Here is a 1,461-nt window from a genome sequence, read left to right on the forward strand (position 1 = left end):
ATATCCTTTGGAACATAAACACTAGCGAACCTTTTGTAATGCTCGACTATAAAGCTCCTAGAATCATACCGAGATTTCAATCCCCGGTGCGGATGGTTGTGATTTGAGTCCGCAGAGGGTGGGTTCAAAAGTGGGTGCCATTCTATGGTATCCTGAGACTGGACCCTGGGCCTGGGGCCGCAGCCACGACCGGAGCACGAACCGCCTCACGGCTTGCAACGCGTACTGCATCGCGCACAGCAAGGCTGCCACACACACTGACACGGACACGATCGTCATCACGAGCTTCAAGTCGAACGCGCCGTCCCACATCGCACTGAGCCGACAGTCCCTGGCGGTGCTTGCCGTCGTTGCGGTGGCCCCGGTGGCGCTGCTCGTGGACGCGGTGGTGCCGCTTGTGTTGGGGCTGCTACCTGTTGCACCGCCCTCACTGAAGTTGAAGCCCGCAGCAGCGCCGGGCCGACGGTGCGTGTTCACGCACTCGCACTTGTTCCAGTCCCTCCAGCACCTGCGCTGGCACTCGTAGCTGGCACCGCTCGCACACCTGGACGCTACATCGAGGCACGGCTGTCCACTCTTCACGTACTGGTCGTACTTGTCCTGCGTGACGCGGTCCATGCAGTCGCACGATTGCTTCCAGCACGGGAGCGAATGGTTACCCCAGCACTGCAACACAGCGGGACAAGTCAGGGGGTAGTCGCAATTTCATTAAGGGGGAAAGGCACACGTCGCAATTTTTCACCTATTTACAGGAGAATAATTACGGGGCAAATTTGGGGGAGTTCCTGACCTCGGCTACGCGCCTCGCTGTCCCGTTCAAATGTCATTTTCCCGCCACGTATTTGAATCCATATTCCATATCGCTTAGGTCGAGCGGTAAGGAAAGACGAGCGCCGACACAACACTCAGCACAGCGGGAATATCGATTCAAACTAGTGGCGGTAAAGTCCGACCTTGTATACCTCTAGGTAAAACGGGGTACTCTGTCAGGGTGCAGGGTGTTGCGGGACACTCACGTTGTCTCCGGCGTTCATACACACGTCCCACAGCGCCGCGTCTTCGCTGCTGATGTGGGCTGTGCAGGGCGACTCGGTGGCGGACCCGCGGCTCACAGCCACGGCCGAGATCAGGGCGAATACGGTCAGCAGCATCGTGCTCCTTCACTCGAATAATGTCGGATCCGGGGTGCGCTGCCGGCCTTTTGTGGCAGCCCGTGGGGCGACTACTGGGCCCAGCATGCTGATATGGACCAAAGGGTGATAACGGCCCTTTCCTCAAACTGACCACTTTTCCTCGACTGGGTTATCGCCCGGCGAGCGATGGGGCCCTCGCTGCGCGAACCCGTTGAAATCCGAGGGGTCCCCCACTCGTCAACTCGTTGTACACTTAGCCGCGCCCAACTCGCGCCTAACTCGCGTTCAACTCGCGACAACTCGCGAAAACTTGCGTGAAAATCGCGAA

The 1,461-nt window shown here is 58.6% G+C and overlaps 1 protein-coding gene across 1 annotated transcript; it reads right to left on the bottom strand.

The window, feature by feature from the left end:
- Positions 1–6: 6 nt before the first annotated feature.
- On the bottom strand, positions 7–1,200 carry LOC113209064 (uncharacterized). The gene is made up of 2 exons (XM_026426406.2): positions 1,017–1,200; positions 7–666 (listed from the first exon to the last, which is right to left on the bottom strand). Exons 1-2 carry the CDS (start codon positions 1,149–1,151, stop codon positions 64–66), a joined length of 738 nt encoding a protein of 245 aa, XP_026282191.2. The 5' UTR covers positions 1,152–1,200; the 3' UTR covers positions 7–63.
- Between the last annotated feature and the right edge of the window lie 261 nt (positions 1,201–1,461).

This window comes from Frankliniella occidentalis, unplaced genomic scaffold, assembly GCF_000697945.3.
Source record: "Frankliniella occidentalis isolate FOCC.00 unplaced genomic scaffold, Focc_3.1 Scaffold4224, whole genome shotgun sequence".
NCBI lineage: Eukaryota > Metazoa > Arthropoda > Insecta > Thysanoptera > Thripidae > Frankliniella > Frankliniella occidentalis.